This window comes from Fusarium subglutinans (genome assembly GCF_013396075.1).
Source record: "Fusarium subglutinans strain NRRL 66333 chromosome Unknown NRRL66333_c0000281, whole genome shotgun sequence".
NCBI lineage: Eukaryota > Fungi > Ascomycota > Sordariomycetes > Hypocreales > Nectriaceae > Fusarium > Fusarium subglutinans.
In genome coordinates this window covers 1-19,120 of record NW_023502344.1, presented here as the reverse complement: position 1 = coordinate 19,120, position 19,120 = coordinate 1, and the positions used below count along the sequence as shown (strand labels likewise).

Below are 19,120 nucleotides of genomic sequence, written 5' to 3'. Positions count from 1 at the left end.
AACAAAGATGCATGCGAAATTGGCTCCTTTCCCCCGACTTCTTGCCAATTGTACTCTGTTGAGAAGATCTACAGCTGAAAGGCATCGCATTGGCCTCTTATGCGCATTCTTATTCGGAGATTTTGTTTTCTGCTTACGGTGAGACGCAATGCAAGTAAGTGTTCTTACTCCCGCATTATAAAGCCCGAGTTTGACTTTAGCAGTCCCGATGGCCCGGCTACGGAGGGGTCATGAGTTGATGCCGAGCTTGGCTACCTAAATTGCCGTCGGCTTTGGTGAACGGGACGGAGCGGCATTCAAGGAACCAGTCTTCATCAAGAGCGGTTGCTTTTCATCTGTTTATTAATACTAACTACAGTGTCAATTATAAACAATATCGATACGGTTTTGAACAAAATTACCCGCAGCAACATGTACTCGAGAATCTCTTAGACACTCCCCTTCCCCCACTCAAACGCCCACATCTACAAACAAAAGTAGGGTATCCGCAGCTGAGATCGTAGCAAAGGCCAAAACAAGAAAATATAAAGGAAGCTATTAAAACATTGCCATGGGGCAGTGTAACACTTTGGTCATGGCAAGAAAAGAACGAAGCTCTCAGTGCGATCAAAAGAAATGGCCTCCTGGAACAGCAACAAAGATAGCTGTGACGATGCCGCCCAGGAGAACCGAAGCGAGTATTGCTTGGACGAAGATGGTGTCTTGAATCTGTCGCAATGCTGGCTCCTGAATCCAGACCTCGCGGTCGAACACTTTGCGGACCATATTGCGCTTTTCGTACTTGACGACCCAGGGTTCATCCTCGTAGCTGTTTTTAGATCCGAACGAGTCAAAGCTCTGCTTCTGCGCATCTTCAATGTTCTCGCTGTCCACAAACAGTTCCCAAGGCCTGACATGACGGTGATGCATTCCATGCAGAACAACACACATGCCCTTATAGGCCGCAACAAGTGTGCTTATGCCAAGAACAAGGCCTATGGCTGCCAGTGCCCGGTATCCTCGGCCAGCATTGCTCAGCGTGAGAATGAGCCCAGCAACGATGCCTGCGGCAATTAGCCCAACGCCCAGCGATCGAGCGAAGAACACGCGGGCAGGGTTTCCGTTGCAGATAGACCATCGGACGAAGTTGGGGTGGGCTTGGTGCCGGAGGCTTGAATCAACAGTCTTGAAGACGCTTCGAAAAGCGCTAGGATGAGTCGTCTTGGAGAGCGCTACAATGACCGCCTTCTGTTCAGAAGAGGATAGGTTCAGTTGCCGAGGTGCACCCTCCATTATATATGTTGAGATCACCCTGTTGATCTCTTCTCGAAATGGCTGGATCGTGACTAATAAGGGGTCAGCGATTCAAAAGTCGTTCCAGGAGCGGTATAATTGACTTACAAGGCTGCTGCGCTCCCACCATATTGAAGGCGTCAGATGCCTGGCTCTGATGGCTCATTGCATTGAGTGAGTTCATTGTGAAAGAGGCTGTGTAAATCGAGAAATCGCCCCCTTTGCTGCTCTGAGGGGGTGTTGCGAACGGGTCAACAGCGCTCATGTTCCGGTCCTGGCTGCCGGCCTTCTTCTCAAAGTCGCTACCTTTAAAGATGGTCGCTGCCTCAGGGTCTTTTCGCATCTTGTCTGACTGTTCCTTTCTAATCTTGATGACAGCTTCGTCCTGCATGGCCCTAGTCCACTCGGGAGCGAGCTTGACATCTGTTGTTGGATTCGCATTAAAGCGCTTCTCATAGTCCTGGAACCAGAGATAGAACTGGAGATTCTCGGCAGCATGCTCCACATAGACAAGGTAGGTCATGAAATCACGGAGAGTCATGGGCTTAATGACCAGTTAGTAGGCTGATGAATGGTGAAGTCAAGAAAAGTGCTCTTTACTGACAGGGCATGTGCCACCACCAATGATCCTGTCAAAGGATAGCGAGTCTGGTATTCCAATGGAGGAACGAGATGAGCTGGAATTATCCGTAGCATCGGATTTTTCCGCGTCGGACAGCGAGTCGCTGCTCGTACTATCGCGTAATGATTGACGGCTTACATACTTTGGACGCGTGTAAGAGAGCGAAAGAAGACCCATGCTGAATAAGATAATATGAGAACTAGTGTGAGATTCAGTGATTGATGAGAAGGGGGGAAAGGACTTGACGACTACAAATGTCCTATAGGTCACACAGCTCAGTCAGAGGTGAGGGGACAGTGTGTGGTTTAAATAACTTCATGAGCGAGAATGACATCCTAGCGTAGAAGAAGTGTCTTGGTCGTCATGGATAGCCTGTGGCGGACTAAGAAGCAAACACAAAAGTGACAAATCGTCCAGGGGAAAACCAGGAAATCGGGGCACCACGATACCCAAATACGTTAGATTTGTAGACAAGCCTTCTTAACGTCCAAGTTCGCCTGCCAGTAAGAACAGCCCAGGCGATCGATCCTAGAAAGCCGCCGGCAATGAACTTTTACGCCCATAAGCTTAATCCTCATGTGGGATGGCCATAGCCTGCGGTTTCTGTGGCCTTCCCAGGAACACGGGTGGTAAGCACCACAACCGCTAGGAAATCAGGGAAGATCGTAGGCGGCTGAATGGGTTGCACAACGTCTTTGCTTCTTTGGCCTGTTCAGCTCGCCCACCTTTCGCACTGACCTTCAACTCATCGATTTACCATCACACCAACATGTTTGGCTGAAACGTGGTCGCCTACCTACATTGTAGGCATGGTCGCAAGATTCGCATAGACAGCTAATTAAAAAGGCTCATCCAGCTGAGGGTTCGCTTCTTGGCAGGTAGTCATGTAAGTCGTACATCGGATGAACTTCCGAAGCAAGGATGAGCCTTGCACTTGATTTTCGGTTAGTAGATCTTAGTGGGCGCCTGGACTTCATCCATGATCGAGAGCGGAGGATCAGAGCCAAAACGACATGGTCGGCGGTCTGAAGTTACACCTACTAGGTTAGGTGTGGCTTCACACAGATACTGGGCTCAGGCCCGCCCAGATTACTGGAAGAAGAAGAGGATCGTTCTCGGCTTGTATCCTTCTAAGGTAAGGGAATTTAGGTAACCATGCCTTTGTTCGCCAGAAAGGGCCTAGAGTCGGCGACAGGTATCCTTGCCGCCTCTCTGATCACAGAAGTGAGGAATGTGTAGCTGAAGTCTCTTGCTTGCGGCTGGCGCTAGATTCGTGATCGTCGGGCAACCCGTGAAAACGGTCCATGCCATTGACATCGACATCGAGGACTGATATTTGCTTTGGTGAAGCACATCTGAGCATGAACAGCTTGAACAAGGTCAAGCTTGTGCTAGTCCTGAGCTAACCAAAGCCAACAGAATTGGATAGGTAGGTAGGCCACGTAGCTTGAGTGGCCCGCAACGAAATTTGACAAGTCAATTCCAGTTGCCCTGGCTCCAGTGCAAGATCGCTGCTAAATGACGGACAGATACCTACATGGGCTGTGTAGTGTCCCGCCCCCTGCCCCTGCCCCGGGACCTGGACCTGGACCTGGACCTGGACCTGGACCTGGACCTGGACTTGGGCTTGGACCTTGTCGCCGAGTCTTCGGTAATCTGAGCAATTATATCCCAAACGAGCGTTTCTCCGAGACAGCAGCAATTAATTAACCAAGGCTTGCGAGAATAACGTCTTGGGATATAATGAGACATGCTTCTTGTTGAAGACTCTGGCTTTTTTGTTTAGTCAAAACTCGAGTCTATCAATCACTTTTTTAAATAATAATAAATCACGCCTCGTTTGAAGATGTCAAGTTTGCACCAAGCTCATCTTCGTAATTGACAACTGCAAATTCATCCCTTGCTGTAATAATGACGTACAGGAGACAGAGTGTTGATTATGGAGGGTGCTTTGGGCCAAATGTGGCTGGCTCAGATTGAGGTGCGTGCATGAATTTATTGATACCGTGACACTTGCCAACCCTTGTCCTACATAGCAGAAGTGATAAGTCATGCAGCTGCTTTTCTCACTCATGACTCTATTCTCGAAGTAGTATCATTCGTTGTACAGATTGCATAGTCAGTCTCACATTGCTCGGGTGGCATTTGCCCTACCTTAAACAACACAACCCTGCCCGGTGCCATATTCACACAGCAAAGAAGCTGCTTGTATGTAGCTCCAGCTGAACCATTGAACCGTGTTGTTTGAATTACATGTTATGCATGTTCCGCCCCAAGCGGATTTTATTGGGAAATACTTCCGTAATAATGGAGTCTCAAGTAACTGCGATTCAAATATTGTTTTCTCCTTATTCTTGCGGAGTATGTACGTCAACAAGTCGGGATGCTTTCATCAGCATCTATATCCCAGCCACTAAAACTTAACAAGGCAAGAAATTCAACGATTAGTAAATGTAGGGATTGTGTAACAGATTTCCGAGCTATCCATAGTATGCATCATGGGCCTTTGTCATGTCTTCAGAGAGCCCTCCCTGTTGGGCATGTTCTCCCCTCAAGTGTTGTCGGCCCTCCCAAAACTTCTCTCTATCCCCCAGTATCTCATTTGCCCATGCTTTCCCAGCTTCAGTTCGTAACTTCCGGGCAACTCCCATGAACTCGCCCAGATCTTTTTCATTCTTGCTCTCCCTTTCGTACTCAACTGCTTGTAGAAGGAGCTCGATTTTGTCTATATCCTGGGCAAACTGAGCCTCCGGAGTTTCACCAGCTTCGAACTCATGCCATAGCTTTTCAATCTCGGCAGTGTAAGGTCCAGACCATCGATTGGCAATGTACGCGATGGTTGAGGCCTCTCTTCTGCCCTTTTCAGTCCTAGAAACGCCGCTGAAAGGGGTAATATCTCCCACAACAGATTCCGCAATGTCATGGACAAGGCACATCTTCATGCACTTGGCTTGGTCAAGTTCCTGTGGTGCAAACATTGCTACCATGCCCATTCGATAAGAATGATCTGCAACCGACTCGGGACTAGTACTTGTGAGCCTATCCGTAACCGAAACTTGGAAATAGCGTTCGACCTACTTGATTCCGTGTCTCTTCCAACCTTCACGCTTTGTTGTCTTGAGAACGCCGAGGAGATGGAAAAAGGAGATCGGTGAATCTGATACATGAACTAGGTCATTGTGACTCAAGGCTTTCTCGACCGTCCATGTTTCGCCATTCTCTGAACACTGGTCGTCAGTACCACTTCGTAAGGCATTTGGAAAGGGCATGTATACCTGAGCTATCAATTGGCTTCTCTGAACTTTCTCCAGACATTTCTTCGATGATATTTAGGGCTTGTTTATAGCTGGAAGAAGTCAAAGATCGACGTTCTTGGTTCCTGCAAGTCGTGCTCCCCCGCTCCGGGACGCTTCGGTCCGTGTGCCAATCAATGTTTGAAACCGGGTAAGCATCCTATCATGCTGTTGACCGGCAATTGACAGTGAACAGCGCATCTTTCTCATTCGATGGGCATGAATGACAAAATAAGGTGATCTAACGATGTCAGATTTCCATGACTGGCGCAACTCAGTGCAGATATCCCGCCATTGTTACACATATTATCCAGTGTCCTATGCTGGTCAACGCATTGTTCCCTAAGCCTTAATGCGATCTGGAGATATTCGACGTAGCCACAGGAAGAAGAAAACAAAGTGGAATGAGTTTAATGCCTTTGATAAGTTACTAATCTATTTGACTCAGGGGATCAAAGTGAATAAAAACAGGTGCTTAGGTCCAGGGTAGTAGACACAACCAACACCTGAGGTAGGTTTACAAACCCGTTTACAACCGCTATGGCAGCCGTTCGGGATATCTTGAGTTTTAAACTTCATAATAATGTCCGCTTAGATGTTTATTGACAATGGGGTCAATGACCTTCGTCTTGGAACATTTCAGGGTTGTTCTTCATCGACTGGTCCAGCGGCTGCTGTCAACCCAATGAATTCTTTCATCAGCAAAAGCAACAGAATTCATGTGATACTGGCTTGATATAAAAACTTGACTAGAAGTAATTACTCCCATTCCTATGTATTATACTACGTGCGGCTCTGCGCCTCCACAATTAATTATATAGACCGAGATGCTTGATATAAGTTAGTTGAGTTACCTTATATATAGTGGATTATAGAATATTCTGAGAAAAATCTATCCACGGCTCATATCGAACAAGATTGGCGATTTCTCTATCAAAGAATCAACTAATGTCGCGACCTCGAGTTTGACGGTCTCGCAAACAACTATACTTTACCTAGTGACACAGGCATACATCCACAAATACGAATCTCAGCCACATCGGGACTCTCATAGTTTGTTGGCAGTTGGGTAACTTTATTAGTGACACAAAGCAACTGTTCGGCAATACAAAGGGAAGTACATGCATTAACTTGACATTCTGGTTGTGATCGGTAATTATATTATCATTTCAACTCATCACTGTAGTGTGACCATTTGGAATCATAGTATGCAACCATCTGAACTTTCTGTAAATCATCGTCTTCCCGACGTTAATAATCTAACAGATTATGAATTGGGTAACAGATGTTGTGCCGACTAGCATCTCGCTTGCCGAAGCTGGCGCCGAGCCTCATTTGGACATCATCTTGAAAGTGGACATGTGAAGGATGCGTCATGGTTAGAGAACTGAACATGTGTCGAGGACAGCATCTTAATAATAGAGCACCGACTTTTTTTTGACATGATTCCAAATGGATCCTGGGCAAAACCCGGTGTCTCTCATCAAGGTGCTGCGTATCTCAATACCATTGCGGCTTGAGTGGCCGATAGCGGTTCCACCATGGCTGCGTCGACCGCGCCGACCACTTTCCGAGGATCCCCACAGGTCTTCACTGACCTCATCAGGACCCTCTTTGCGCCAATGCCGTTTAAAAGACTAAGAAGCAGCGGGGTACCTAAAGTACAGTACCTAGGTAGCTGCCCATGCAGGGAAGATATAAACTTCTACAGATTCCCTCGAAGTTGGGCGTGATCCAGTCTCTCTTCCTCACACTTCGATATACATCTTCTTCAGCTCTTGCTCAACTTACACTCCCATACACAAAAACTTCTTAGACAAAGTCAAAATGTCTGAGCTCAAGGCCGGTGATAACTTCCCAGAGGGTGTCTGGTTCAGCTATATCCCTCCCTCGCCTGAAACCTCTGAGTTCACTACTTGTGGTACACCTGTCCCTTTCAACGCCAGCCAAGGTATGTGATCTCACAATCAAGTCTAGTCTGGAGTTCGGGCAGACTGACATCGCTCGATACAGAATTTAAGAACAAGAAAGTTGTTCTTGTCTCTATTCCAGGTGCTTTCACACCTACTTGCTCCGGCTCTCACATTCCTTCCTACTTGGAACACGTCGACAAGATCAAGGCCAAGGGCGTTGATCAGGTCATTGTCATCGCTGTCAATGACCCCTTTGTCATGAGCGGCTGGGCCAAGGCCAACGGTATCACCGACGACAAGATCGTGAGTTTCTCTTTTATTCAACAAGCCAGCATCATAGGATTAACTTGACTAGCTCTTCATGTCCGACAAGGATGCTAAGTTCTCCCAAACCATCGGCTGGAATATCGGTGAGCGAACCGGACGCTTTGCGATTATTGTCGACCAAGGCAAGGTCGTGTACGCTGCAAGGGACGAGGAGCCTGGGAGCATCGAGAAGTCTGGTGCCCTGGGTGTCCTGGCCCAGTTGTAACTGAAGTTGCATTGCAATGCACGAATAGAATAGAATATAGACATGAAGCATGAAGGGTGAAGATAGATCGACGCTTGTTCAATTCGAAGCATATGAAAATCATCTCGGTATGAAACGTCTTTTTTGTGAAGCCTGCTCTCGTGTCATAAGTCATTTTGTCGTTAATTCCACCAAAACATGTCAACAGCAATCGGATCGACGCCGCGACTTATTTATCTAGGACCATGCGACTGTACAGCCCGTGTTCACCACGACATAAAAAGATGCGGCTTTTGTTTGACCATTTTGCATTGCTTAGCTATCAATGCACCCTATTGGCAATCCATGCACCCGAGATTGTAGAAGAACCGGCCGGACAAAGACACAAGAACCACGGACTCCACTCTTCCATTTTCTTCCTCCCTCAAAGTCCATTTCCTAGCTTAACGGCTCTTGGCCTGAACCTTGGGGGCAGAGCCCTTGGCACCCTGCTTGCTGACTTGTCGGGTAGCCTGACCCTTGGAGGCCTGGGCAGCGAGCTTAGCCTTCTCGGACTTCTTGGCAGCAGCATCGGCCTGCTTCTTCTCCTTGCTCTCCTTGATGGCCTGGGCTCGGGCAGCGGAACGGGCCTCGGGTCGGATGTTGCGCTTCTCCTTGATCACGTCGAGAGAAGCACCGACGATGCCTCGCTGGGCCTTGACGGTGCGGCGGGTTCGCTTCTTGGCAACCTCCTATAGAATATGTCAGCTCCGTTCAATGGTGGCAATCGGCAGCACACCAGCAGCAGTGATAGCCATCGTGAGTGCTGCTCAAGTTGGTAGATTCGTACCTCAGAGATACCCTTGCGGTGCTGTCGGCGGTAGAGGACGGTCCAGGCGATACGGCGGGGGTTCTTCCTTTGCAGGAAGAGAGACTCCGACTTGCCGTTCTGGAATCGGAAGATCTTGCTGTCGCCACGGACGTAGAGCTTACCCTGTGAAGCGATACCCGTTAGCCTTTTGATGTCCTGATTGAAATAACACCGAGTGCTCGTCCTGCGATCCCGTCATCGCCGTCGTTCCCCTCCAGCGACTAGAGAGCTTCGAATTTCGATAATCGACCGGATCGCATCAACGGAACGGATGGGGATAATGGCTAAAGCAGCGTACCTTGCCAGGGTAAATTCTCGCGCCGGAGAAAGTGTCCTCGTAGGTTCGCATCTTGTCGCTGGTTGTGCGTTGAAGGCGACAAGGTGTTGTGTGGTTGACCGTGGATTGGCAATGGCAAATGGAAAGTTGAGTCGCACTTTCTCGAAGTGTGTGATCAATTAGGGCTAAGGATTTGGAAGCCGCTGTTAGCTGGTCCTTCCCTGTTTAGAGCCATCACGTGCAGGGGCGCACTTAGGTAAGTTACCGATGATTCTCCGGAAGGCACCCAAGGTTATCATGGAACCTCATCATACTGATAAACACGACAAAAAGTCCTAAGTCTTGAGTCTTGGCCCGCCCGTGGATTTCGTATTACCCTTTTGGATATACTGGACATGGCTAGATGACGTCCCAGGCGGATCTGGTGGCTCAAGCAGTACTGCAACAATTCTACAAATTACCCTCGAAGCGAAAACCTGCTGTTCGTGACAATGGCGTTCATGAATGGGTTCCGCTGAGTGGTATCGTTGCTGAGAAAGATGGCATTCTAACATGTCTAGCCCTGGCGTAAGCGCATTCGATTCCTATTTATTTCCCTGCATATCCTAAAATTTCTTATTGTAGAACTGGCATGAAGTGCCTACCAGCGTCAAAAATCTCACAATCCAATGGCGTGGGCATCCATGACTGGCATGCAGAGGTCCTAGCTATGCGAACTTTCAACCGTTTCTTGCTTGATGAATGCGAGAATGTCCTCGATAGAGATGACGAGTCGAGTATCCTCCAGAAGAAGACGAGCGATTCAAATCTGAATGACACGCCTTTGCAACTATTCGATATCAAAGACGGCGTCAAGCTGCACATGTACTGCTCAGAAGCACCATGTAAGTACTTTGAAACGAAAACACTACGTTTACTGAATAAGCAGGCGGTGATGCAAGTATGGAGCTCACAATGGCTTCTCAAGAAGATGATTCAGCATGGGAAACCCCAACTCCTGTAAATGCAAAGCCTGGGGGTGATACACAAATCTCTTTACTAGGAAGGGCTTGCTTCTCTAGAACTGGAATTGTTCGACGAAAACCTGCGAGAGGAGATGCGCCCCCAACATTATCCAAGTCCTGCTCTGATAAACTTGCATTGAAACAATGCGCTTCACTTCTCTCAGCCATCACATCAATATTCATTGATCCTACCAATGCATACATTAGTAGCATCATCTTGCCAAGATCCCAATACTCTGAACTTGCATGTCGACGTGCCTTTTCAGCAGAAGGCAGGATGAACCTCATGGCTGGCAAAAAGTGGCTGGGAGGATATTCGTTCAGAGAGTTCTCAGTTGCAACGACGAGCCTGGAATTCGAATTTTCGAAACGGTCTGTACAAATGAGAGCATGTAAGATGTCGGCGAGTAATCTAGCAGCAACATGGTCACGATCAGGTTTCGAAGAGAGCCTGATTGGGGGAGTTATTCAAGGCCGGAAGGCTTTTAAGACAGACGGAGCAAGTCGAGTTTCCAAGCGTTGTATGTGGGAGGCAGCAACCGATCTCGCTAGTAGAATGGGCGGTGCTTCCTCTTCTACAGCAATTTGTCCTGGTGGTAAGACATATCACCACTTGAAACAAGGACAGTTGATGGCTCACCGACGACAAGTTAAGGACGAGACCCGTGGGATGGCACTGTCAGGGTGGATCAGAAATGACGGAGGGTCAGATTTCCAACTAGAAAAACGTAGCAATCATTGACATCATTAGAGATTGGTATTTCTCCCGATGTAAGTCGTATTTTGTTTGTTCGTACAGATCAATCAACCTCAGCGAGCATAAGGTCGCCATTCCACCATGACATTCCCGAGCTGTGACCTTTTGCGTACCCGTACCTGCTCCTCTGCTACTCAACATAGAGAGCGGGGGAGTGACTGTTACGACTGCCCAATACCAGGGGGAAGAAGCACAAAACCCGCCTCGTAGGAGAAACTAGCCAGCCTCTTGGCCGAACAGACCTACGATTTTACTGCCCCTTCGCCTTTGACTGTGTAGAGAAATTTTACTCGACCTTGGGCTCGTTCTCAAAGTTCTCGCCCTCGACCAGGTCGGGGATCTCGTCATCGTCCTCGCCCTTCTCCTTCTGGAGGTTCTGGTAGCTCTCGGCGAGCTTACGCAGAGAAGCGAGGGAGTCGGGGCCGAGCTGGTTAAGGATACCGGGGACAAGCTCTGTGAGCTCCTTGTCCTCACCGTTACCATAGATGGCAAAGGTGTTGGAAGGAACAGCAGCGTGAACTGTTGGAGTGGAAAGGGAATGTCAATATATACCAAGCCCCATGAAACATGCCAGAGTAGGATGACTAACCCTTGGGAGCAGCGAAGTGAATGACGTTTCCGTCCTGCTTGAACATGTTCACCTCCTCAATGGCCTGGATGGGCTGAGTGTTCAGCTTCTTGAGGGCGAGCTGAAGCTTCTTGTCGTCGGCGCCGGAGCGGGCGGGCGCACGCTTGACCTTTCGTCGGGGGGTACCCTTTCCACTGAGTCGTTCGGTTAGCAGCAGCGACAACTAATGGTGACATCCTAAAAGCATCGTATTGCGAAGACATACCCTAGATGACAGATCAGCTTGCTGCTCTCACCTCGAATTGAACCGTAAAATTGCGCAAAAGTCACGTACCAGTTCGGGCGCTCAGGCCGAGCTTCTTGAGACGTTCTTGGACTTCGTTGGTCGACATGATGGGCGAAATTCGATTGCGGGGGATCGGGGGACTCGATCGAAACTGGGACAAAACTCGTCAGTCGGGGCGGTTTCGGACGGGATAAATCAATTGTTGGAAGAAATATTGCTCGTAAATTCGTGCATACGTGGGTTCGGCAACATACCAGTAAGTGAGGCTTGGGTAATTAGCTGTTTGTCGCCGTCGGCTTCGAATCGGTGGTGATAAGTCAAAGTAGATTTTGTGCGTTCGCCTGTGGAACTACCTTTCGCCGAGGAATTTCTCAAGGAGGGGCTCTGGTGCTCCGCCCTTCACTGGTACCACATTCATCGCCCGTGACGTTATAGCCGCCTCCAGCCAGGCTCGTGGGGTAAGTCAAGAAGACCGCCCGCGCATGGAAGCCATATCGAGCTCTCGAGATGCTCTATTCAGGAACTTCCGGTAATATATTGTCTGAAACGAACGCATGAACTATTCAAATGCACCTGAACAGGGGCTCTGTCGGGCATAGTTACTACTGCGTACTCGGTGTGATCACATTCATTTGGCCCTTCCTCGATCATTTCGAGAAAATTGATGATTCGCATTGCCACTCGATTGGAGATATCGGTGGTCTTTCCGGGGCAATTTAGGCAACGAGAGATGATCCCATCTTAGTTTTCAAATGAAAGCAGTTGAACGTTGATTCCAAAAACTCCAAAGAAGTTACTCACCCCTGCAACTAAGGAAGGTGCCTAGTTTCCTATGTTATTCAGCTGTTATACATGAGCCGTCCTTCACCACACCATATGATCTTACAAGCATGAAGGGCATTCAGTTTTAGTTCCCGTCGGTGACTCTATTTTGCGTCAAGGCCTGCCTCTCTCCTCATCTCTTCTCGTCGAGTGTCTGCATCCTTCTGAGACGCTTTCGCAGCAGCGGCAGCAGCCTTGCGCTTTCGCTCCTCTTCCTCTTTCACAACAATCCAGACTAGCTCAGGTTAGCAATTGATACTCCGAAGACGAAATAAACACACTTGGTTTATCCGACTTGGAATATTCCTTCAGTCGAGTCACAAAGTCGTCAAACTCTTGTTGGCGCTCCTCACGGTTCTCCAGACTCTTCTTCCGCAATTCGGGGTTGTATCTCGATCGAAGCTCTTCCTCAGTAGGAGTTAACCACATTGTAAAGGCCGGTCCGCCGACTGCGACAGCAGCGCCACTGCAATACATCAGCTTGGTCTTTCACAGACTCTGATAATGGCAAAGGCTTACCCCATCAGGACTTTGGTCCAGAACCACCATCTTGAAGATGGTTGTTTGGCAGCCATTGGGAAGGGAGGAGAACTAGAGTACAGTATTTGAAGACGTGATATGCAACAAGAGGAAATTGGTGTAGAATCTGATTTGGTATCAATTCTTCCAATGATGATTTGCACGATTCTGTATCCGTCATTGATATGGCAGTATGCCCTTATTGGTAGTAGTCCAATTGGGAAGGCGGTCACGGAGCTGAGCATGACCCGAAGCCGAATACTATGTGTGTTCCTTGACTTGGGTCACTAACTCTTTAGCATCACTTCTAACATTGACAAGAAGTTAGTACTGTGCAACTAGGGCTACAACTATTACTTTTTGAGATATCCATATGTGGTATTTTAAGAAGCCAGAACATGCAAACTGCAACCCACATGCGGATCTTCTGTTGTGAACATAGCAAATAGCTCGCCATAGGGTAGCCACGTTAAAGCAAAAATTGCTAGGCCGACCACCTACACGGTTCAAAAGCCAAGACAATGTTTCAGCTTCCTTCAGCGTGGTATTCTCTTTTCGTGTTCAACAGTTAGCTGAGAGGTGGCGATACCCGTCTTCCCCAAAAAGAGGCTTCGTGGCTCCTAACTGGTTGACGTCTGAAGTCGGCTCGGACACTTCCTTGACGAATGGCGTATCAGGAATGGAGATGGTAGACAACAAACGAATCTCCGGCTTCGTCGGATCTACAGGTTCGCTCTAACACATTTGTCTCACGGCCTTGCACCTGACTGTATCCGTCTTCACAACGTTCTCAGTTGCATAGCCTCTGGCTCCTTGACGTCAATATATTCATCAGAGGACTAAGCGAGAGCATGGGGAAAAGTACCGCAACGTTTCACTCCAACCTAGCGCCGATTAACCGCTACAAGACCTGTCAAATTTGAGCGCCATGAAAACCGTTCATTGAGATTCCTAGCTCTTGGCCAGATCCACAGATGATGTTATGCGAGCCACTGTGCTTAGGGCTATCAGGGGTGTACGAGAAGTACATACTGCATTTACGTAGAGAGAGGGAGAAATCCAGAGAGCCTTTTGTTTTATTGATTTGTTTCGGCTTTTGAGGCCAGTTTTTTCAGCGAAGAGCCTGTCGTGAAAGCTTATCCGAGGAATGAGTGAGGGATCAAATCCTTGCGAGAGCAAACAATGCCAGCGTAGTATGACGGCGAGCATTGTGATACAAAACAAAGCTTTGTGTGAAGCAAGCAATAATACCCAAACCCTGTTGGACAAGTCATCGCCTGAAGATGGAAGCCGGGCCAGTAAAACCGATTAACGTCGCCGTTAATTAGCAGGGGTTGGATTGAGCCACAATCAGTTATGCAGCTTGTTGGCGATTGGAAGCCAAGCCGGTAGCGGCGAAGCGCCATGTCTTTCGATTGTTCGAATCATTGGAATGGATTGCCCGGTGGGAAACGCCTGTGAAAGAAGCACCGCGGCTTAGGCTTGCCTGGTATTGACTGTGCGGGTATTGACTCGAACAAAGTGTCGTTGCCAGTTCGTGACGGCATTCCTCCATTCCATCAAGCGCTTTGCTTCTACGGAGCCTCCTTGGTGCCGAGTCGCTTGTTTTCTTTCGCGGCATAGCCAAAACCCTTTGACTGAACAGGGCCCGTACGGAGTACATACATACAGCATGATTAAGGCCAAGGGCCCTACAATACAGGCATTGATTCCCCTTAAGTCCTCCATCGAGTGTCATAATTTATCCCGAGCGACAGGGGTTGGGGTTCAAGTAAGGTACCCGCATGCAGACTGGTACCTGGACAACCCCACTCAGAGTAACCTAGAAAACGGCCCTAAACGACAAGCCACTGGAGATTTAGCGCTCTTGCTCCACAAGCTTCCATTTGAAGAACAACTGGACCTGACTGAATGGATGGAAACCACATGCACTTGGGGGCAGGTCACGTTGGAGGTTGGAGGCAACCTGACCTGCCTCTTCATGGATACCTTGAGCTCTTCCGTTTCGGATGAACCAAGCATAAAGGATATCCCCCGTCCGCTTGAAATCTGCGCCGCTTGAAAGGTACTAATACTTCTCCTCAAATGAGCACTCCTTGAACTGAAGTTATTCGATATTGCTTTTGCGCCACCTCTGGTACCTCCTGTCGTCCGCTTCCACTTTCTTGTATCGCAGACGAACTTGGTCTCTTTGCTGAGGTACCTAGCTTTATAACATATCTTGCTTGCCAGCTACTTGCAGACTCGAGGACACAATTATCCTTCTCTCATTATTTGTTAAGTCTTTTTTGGGCTGGGATCATTGACCGTTCGTCATCCTTTCTCTTGCAATACTTCCACCGATCTGGACCGCCGATCACACACTTACTGGAAACCCAGCTGCTGAGGCTGCGGCACGCCATGCGACAGTGATTGAAACTCATTTTGCGCCGACCGATACTCAGAGCATAGGACGGCTTCTTTTGATTTCTGGTTCCGCAACCATTTGCATTATACGACAAGCCAAACACGAAGTTTGTTCGTGTCGCCAACGGTCGAACCACACTCATGGCATACGAAGGTGGCTATGGTGGCCAACAACGGCCCTACGGGGGCCAAGCACCACCTAGGCATGCCCCGCGACAACAAGTCAATGCGCCGCCACAACAGTATGGAGCATCACAACAGTATGACGAATATCACCAAGACTATGGGTATGGCTCTGGACAGGATTTCGGAGGCCAACGCCAAGATCAGAACTATGGTAGAGGACCGCTTCCCCAAGACCAATATGGGCGAGGTGGTAACGTGATACCCGGTCCTCGCGGAGGGCCCGTTCCTCGTCCACAGACAGCTGATCCGCATCGTGGGCAACAGCGCCCTCCTCGAGGAGGCCCAATGCCAGGACCAGGCAGAGGCATTCCTAATGGACACCCTGGGCAAGGCGGAATACGCCCAGGACCGTATGCGTCAAACTCGGATCCCGCAGGTGAGTTTCAACCCTGATGCTAGGGCCCTCAGCTTACAATCGTGTCCAAAGCCCGCCGCCATCCTATCAACACGCCTCCTATGAGTCCTCGAGACGGGCATTTCGGACAAAAGCACGTGCCACAAGAGCGTGGACGAAGGCCAGACATGCCTTATGAGCAGCAGATGGTTGATCAAATGTCGAATATGGATATGAACCAGAGACCGATGATGCCAAGTAATGGACGTACAAGTTCCGATGCCCAACGCAGTCGAGGCGATTATGGAAGACCACCAGTGAATGCGGGTCGCGGACCCCCTCCGAGAGGTTACCCTCAAGGAGGTCCTCCACGGCAGAACCCAGGCTACGGAGCTCCGGATGGCTATGGAAATTATAACGATGGATATAACGGTGCTCGAGAGCCTCCTGCAGGCGGCTTTGGCCCACCGGCACGCAGCAGAACGATGCCTGTGGATGATATGCGACAAAGAGGCAACATGCCACCACCTCAACGGATGGACGCAACGCAATATAGCACCCCCGCTGGTCGAGGGATACCACAAAGACCTTCGACTGCTGGCGGTCACCGGGCACCTCCCCAAAGGTCGTACACAGCTGGGCCACAAGGAGGCCCGGGAGGCCACTACAGTGGGGAGTATGATGACCGAAATGCATACCATAAACCATCAACAGCTTCTTATGACGAAGTTTACGATGCCTATTTCGACAATCAACGCGACAGCCATCCTGAATACGGACCAGAATCCCAGCACAACCGAGCCAGCCTGCCAGACTTTGATGCTGCACCAGCTCCAGGGCAACGTAGTTCGTTCGAACAGTCAATGCGCCCTAGCAATGAACAGCCTCAGCGAGGAGCCCACCAAACAGCTATCCTTAATCACGCCAAGTCACAACCAGTCCTTCGTCAACCTCAAACCGCTGTGTTTGAGATGGCCGGCGATGTGCCAGATGTCCCGGCAGTCCCACCAGTTCCACCGATGGGCAGCTACCAAGCTGCGTATGATCAGGATTATAACCAAATACCGAACAAAGGACCCAGTGCACCAGCAGCTATGAATGGTGCTCACACCACTGGACCCATGAGTCCGGATGGCCTTCCTTCACATCCTGCTCCTATCCGGCCGGGTCTCATGCAAGACTCAATGGTTCATCTGGGTAATAAGCCAGCTCCCATCCGAAACTACGGAGTCTCTACGCCGGCCCCTCAGCCGCAACCGCAACCTCAGCCACGACAACCTCAGCATCAACAGCAGCAACCTTCGCCACCCAAGAACAACAGCCAACGGCAGCCGGCCAGGGACGAAGGCCCTGTTACCACACAAGAACTAGAACACCTCAGAATGCTGATCAAGAACAACTCGAGTGACCAGGACTCAGCATTGAGACTGGCCAAGAAGTTGGTCGAAGCTGCTGACGTCTTAGCACCTAAGATGCCAGACCCTAAGCAACGTGCAAGGGCACGCGAGCGTTATCTTATAGATTGCCATAAGATTCTTAAAAAGCTAGCCAATGCCCAGAATCCAGACGCCATGTTCCTCCTGGCAGATTGTCTCGGACGAGGTCTCTTCGGTGATAGCGATCATAAGGAAGCTTTCACTCAGTACCAGTCTGCTGCAAAACTTGGACACCCTGCAGCAGCTTATCGAACTGCAGTGTGCTGCGAGATTGGCCATGAGGAAGGAGGCGGTACACGTAAGGACCCAATGAAAGCAATTCAGTGGTACAAGCGTGCTGCTACTTTGGGTGATCCTCCAGCGATGTACAAGGTTGGAATGATCTTACTGAAAGGGCTTCTTGGTCAGCCCAAGAATCCCAGGGAAGCGGTGGGATGGCTGAAGCGGGCTGCAGAGCGAGCAGATGGTGAGAATCCACACGCACTACACGAACTCGGCTTGTTATACGAATCAGCTCAACCCAACGATGCTATCATTCGAGATGAAGCATACGCATATAGTCTGTTCCTTCAAGCTGCCGACCTGGGATACAAGTTCTCACAGTATCGGCTTGGATGTGCTTTTGAATATGGATTGCTGGGTTGTCCAATCGACCCTCGACAGTCCATTCAGTGGTACTCAAAAGCTGCCACACAGGAAGAGCATCAGGCAGAGCTCGCACTCAGTGGCTGGTATCTCACAGGCAGTGAAGGCGTACTAGGACAAAGTGACACTGAGGCTTACCTTTGGGCCCGCAAGGCTGCCATTGCAGGGCTTGCTAAGGCCGAATATGCCATGGGTTACTTCACAGAGGTAGGTATCGGTGTTCCCCCAAATCTGGAGGATGCAAAGCGATGGTATTGGCGAGCAGCCGGTAAGTGCAATAGAATTATACTTGTGGACGACAGCTGACAACAGTGCACAGCCCAAGATTTCCCGAAGGCTCGTGAGCGCTTAGAGGATCTCAAGCGTGGTGCAGGAAAGAACGGCGCGCGTCAGCGTGAGCGCATTTCCCGCAGCAAGATGGATAGGCAACAGGAAGGTGACTGTGTTCTCATGTAAACTACACAGTTTCATCCCGTCTTGTGTCAGACACAGAACGAGGGATGAACATGAATTTGATGAAGCAAGCGGGACAAGAATCAATGCCTTGCAGACAGACAAGGGGTTTAGTCACTGAGATGTATGAACTAAAGAAGGGGCGTTGGATATGGTGTCTTGGGATTAGCGTTGATTGCATATGGCGCAGATATATACCATCAGGGGCATTTCACAAAAATATCAGCATTTTGCACAGAATTGTCTGCATATAAAAGGAGAAGCACAAATGAAGAGAACGAGCTGCTGTTGCTCGTTTGCTACAATAATACAAATCAAACGACGGGCCCAGAGCATCCTGAAGTATAGCTTATTCTTGCAACATTAATTTGCATCTCAAGCTCCTCGCTAATGTAGATTTATTTTCCAGTGTAATCATTCTTAATATTCATCCTTCAGCATGAAGGACTCGCCTACACCACGGTGGTAAGTTTATGTCTCAAAGAGCACCATAACACGCATCATCGGACTAACAAATAACAGCTTCCCACCCCTAAAAGGGGATTATGGGTGTGATGCAAAGTATATGCGTCCGTGTGCTTGAGAGATACGCTGTACTAGTTAAGATATAAGAAGCAACTTAATTTATCTATCTAGATCAGAAGAAGCTAGGGCTTATATAGCCTAGCTAGACTTCTAGAAAGTTCCTTAGGTTTGCTCTATAGGTAAACTATATCTAAGGAAATATATAAATATAACTAATAAATATAGTAAATAGTAAATAAAAGAAGTAATAAGTCTATTTAATATTTCCCTTAACTTAATACCTTATTAAAGTCTTTTTTAATTTAAAAATTCCTTTTTCTTATTATTAACTTAGGGTTCTTTAGGTATATTAATTATACTTATTATTATAAATAATTCCTTTAGTCTAAGTCTTACTAAAGGTTTAGTAAGTATATTAGTAATATTAAATTTTATATTAAC

General features: G+C 48.7%; 8 protein-coding genes across 8 annotated transcripts; 3 read left to right on the top strand and 5 right to left on the bottom strand.

Annotated features, from left to right (window-relative positions):
- Positions 1 to 606: 606 nt before the first annotated feature.
- On the bottom strand, positions 607 to 2,071 carry FSUBG_12648 (uncharacterized protein; the record flags this gene model as incomplete). The annotated part of the gene is made up of 3 exons (XM_036677456.1): positions 607 to 1,325; positions 1,381 to 1,816; positions 1,877 to 2,071. 3 exons carry the CDS (start codon positions 2,069 to 2,071, stop codon positions 607 to 609), a joined length of 1,350 nt encoding a protein of 449 aa, XP_036531877.1.
- Positions 2,072 to 4,374: 2,303 nt separating this feature from the next.
- FSUBG_12647 (HD family hydrolase) lies at positions 4,375 to 5,209 on the bottom strand (the record flags this gene model as incomplete). Its single annotated transcript, XM_036677455.1, has 3 exons — positions 4,375 to 4,918; positions 4,973 to 5,114; positions 5,170 to 5,209. The coding sequence occupies 3 exons, from the start codon at positions 5,207 to 5,209 to the stop codon at positions 4,375 to 4,377; spliced, it is 726 nt and encodes a 241-aa protein (XP_036531876.1).
- A 1,805-nt stretch (positions 5,210 to 7,014) lies between these two features.
- FSUBG_12646 (peroxiredoxin type-2) lies at positions 7,015 to 7,632 on the top strand (the record flags this gene model as incomplete). The annotated part of the gene is made up of 3 exons (XM_036677454.1): positions 7,015 to 7,138; positions 7,201 to 7,403; positions 7,456 to 7,632. 3 exons carry the CDS (start codon positions 7,015 to 7,017, stop codon positions 7,630 to 7,632), a joined length of 504 nt encoding a protein of 167 aa, XP_036531875.1.
- A 422-nt stretch (positions 7,633 to 8,054) lies between these two features.
- On the bottom strand, positions 8,055 to 8,810 carry FSUBG_12645 (60S ribosomal L24 protein; the record flags this gene model as incomplete). The annotated part of the gene is made up of 3 exons (XM_036677453.1): positions 8,055 to 8,342; positions 8,390 to 8,584; positions 8,760 to 8,810. 3 exons carry the CDS (start codon positions 8,808 to 8,810, stop codon positions 8,055 to 8,057), a joined length of 534 nt encoding a protein of 177 aa, XP_036531874.1.
- A 331-nt stretch (positions 8,811 to 9,141) lies between these two features.
- Positions 9,142 to 9,882, top strand: FSUBG_12644 (tRNA-specific adenosine deaminase 1; the record flags this gene model as incomplete). Its single annotated transcript, XM_036677452.1, has 4 exons — positions 9,142 to 9,305; positions 9,363 to 9,622; positions 9,667 to 9,737; positions 9,781 to 9,882. 4 exons carry the CDS (start codon positions 9,142 to 9,144, stop codon positions 9,880 to 9,882), a joined length of 597 nt encoding a protein of 198 aa, XP_036531873.1.
- A 903-nt stretch (positions 9,883 to 10,785) lies between these two features.
- On the bottom strand, positions 10,786 to 11,459 carry FSUBG_12643 (nascent polypeptide-associated complex subunit beta; the record flags this gene model as incomplete). Its single annotated transcript, XM_036677451.1, has 4 exons — positions 10,786 to 11,018; positions 11,089 to 11,261; positions 11,333 to 11,363; positions 11,402 to 11,459. 4 exons carry the CDS (start codon positions 11,457 to 11,459, stop codon positions 10,786 to 10,788), a joined length of 495 nt encoding a protein of 164 aa, XP_036531872.1.
- An 820-nt stretch (positions 11,460 to 12,279) lies between these two features.
- Positions 12,280 to 12,750, bottom strand: FSUBG_12642 (ubiquinol-cytochrome-c reductase assembly factor; the record flags this gene model as incomplete). The annotated part of the gene is made up of 3 exons (XM_036677450.1): positions 12,280 to 12,410; positions 12,457 to 12,641; positions 12,695 to 12,750. 3 exons carry the CDS (start codon positions 12,748 to 12,750, stop codon positions 12,280 to 12,282), a joined length of 372 nt encoding a protein of 123 aa, XP_036531871.1.
- Positions 12,751 to 15,241: 2,491 nt separating this feature from the next.
- On the top strand, positions 15,242 to 18,157 carry FSUBG_12641 (chitin synthase regulatory factor 3; the record flags this gene model as incomplete). Its single annotated transcript, XM_036677449.1, has 3 exons — positions 15,242 to 15,662; positions 15,714 to 17,969; positions 18,021 to 18,157. The coding sequence occupies 3 exons, from the start codon at positions 15,242 to 15,244 to the stop codon at positions 18,155 to 18,157; spliced, it is 2,814 nt and encodes a 937-aa protein (XP_036531870.1).
- Positions 18,158 to 19,120: the final 963 nt, after the last annotated feature.